This window comes from Myotis davidii, unplaced genomic scaffold, assembly GCF_000327345.1.
Source record: "Myotis davidii unplaced genomic scaffold, ASM32734v1 scaffold3486, whole genome shotgun sequence".
NCBI classification, from domain to species: Eukaryota; Metazoa; Chordata; class Mammalia; order Chiroptera; family Vespertilionidae; genus Myotis; species Myotis davidii.
The window spans coordinates 18545-19312 of NW_006297226.1; the positions used below are offsets into that span (position 1 = coordinate 18545).

The window sequence follows — 768 nt, forward strand, 5'->3', positions numbered from 1 at the left end:
CCCATTTGTGCCCCAGCAGCCTTCCTGACAGCGAGACAGGAGAGGACCCCAGGTACAACCTTGGAACTGAGTTAAACGCCGGTTGGTCTGGATAAAGGAAGGGTTGGGTTTGGGGCACAGCAGGGGGGCGGTGCTTATGGTGGTGGGGATACTGATTATGGATTCAGGGGTGTGCCACCTACATAATTTCAGAGGCCTTCTCAACCAGAACAAAATCTGGTTCTTGGGGAGAGAAAAAACTTAGACATTACAATGACTTGTGTCCATGTATATAAACAGAGATACAGTATACCGTGGGATTAAAATCTCCTGGCGGATAGGGGCAGAAAATAGGTTTGTGGTTGCCACTGAGTTGGGGGGAGGCAGGAAGGGAGGGACTACCAATAGGTGCAGGGTTTATTTAAGGGTGATAAGAATGTTCTGGAATTAGATTGGGGTGATGGTTGTACAACCTTGTGAATTTAAAAAGCAAAACAAAACACTGAATTGGATAAGAAGTATGTTCAAGAAAGGACACTTAGAAAACATTTGTCTAAAATGGCCCGAGGGAGTGATTATGAGAAAAAAAAGTTGAGAAACCTGGTTATAAAGAGAGGAGGTGGGTATCCCCCAGACTAGACAAAACATTTGGTCTTGCTGCTTTATGTTCTTGTCTAAAAAAATGTAAGTGAAATCTATTAGTGGGGCTCTGAGACTCTCAAAACTCTCCCTAAGCTCACCTCTCCCAAGAACATTCAAACACACTGCGGTGGTGGAGGTCAGGACTGG

At 45.1% G+C, this 768-nt stretch overlaps 1 protein-coding gene across 6 annotated transcripts in view; it reads left to right on the forward strand.

The window, feature by feature from the left end:
- Positions 1-768, forward strand: part of LOC102759330 (ATP-binding cassette sub-family C member 8) — a 33837-nt gene that overhangs the window by 11583 nt on the left and 21486 nt on the right. For 4 of the 6 annotated variants that reach the window (XM_015570020.1, XM_015570019.1, XM_015570017.1 and 1 more), the window contains exon 7: positions 17-52. In XM_015570020.1, the coding sequence (XP_015425506.1) occupies positions 17-52 (36 nt within the window). The remainder of the gene's footprint in view (positions 1-16; positions 53-768) is intronic. The other 2 variants (XM_015570018.1, XM_006773036.2) reach the window with 1 other exon arrangement.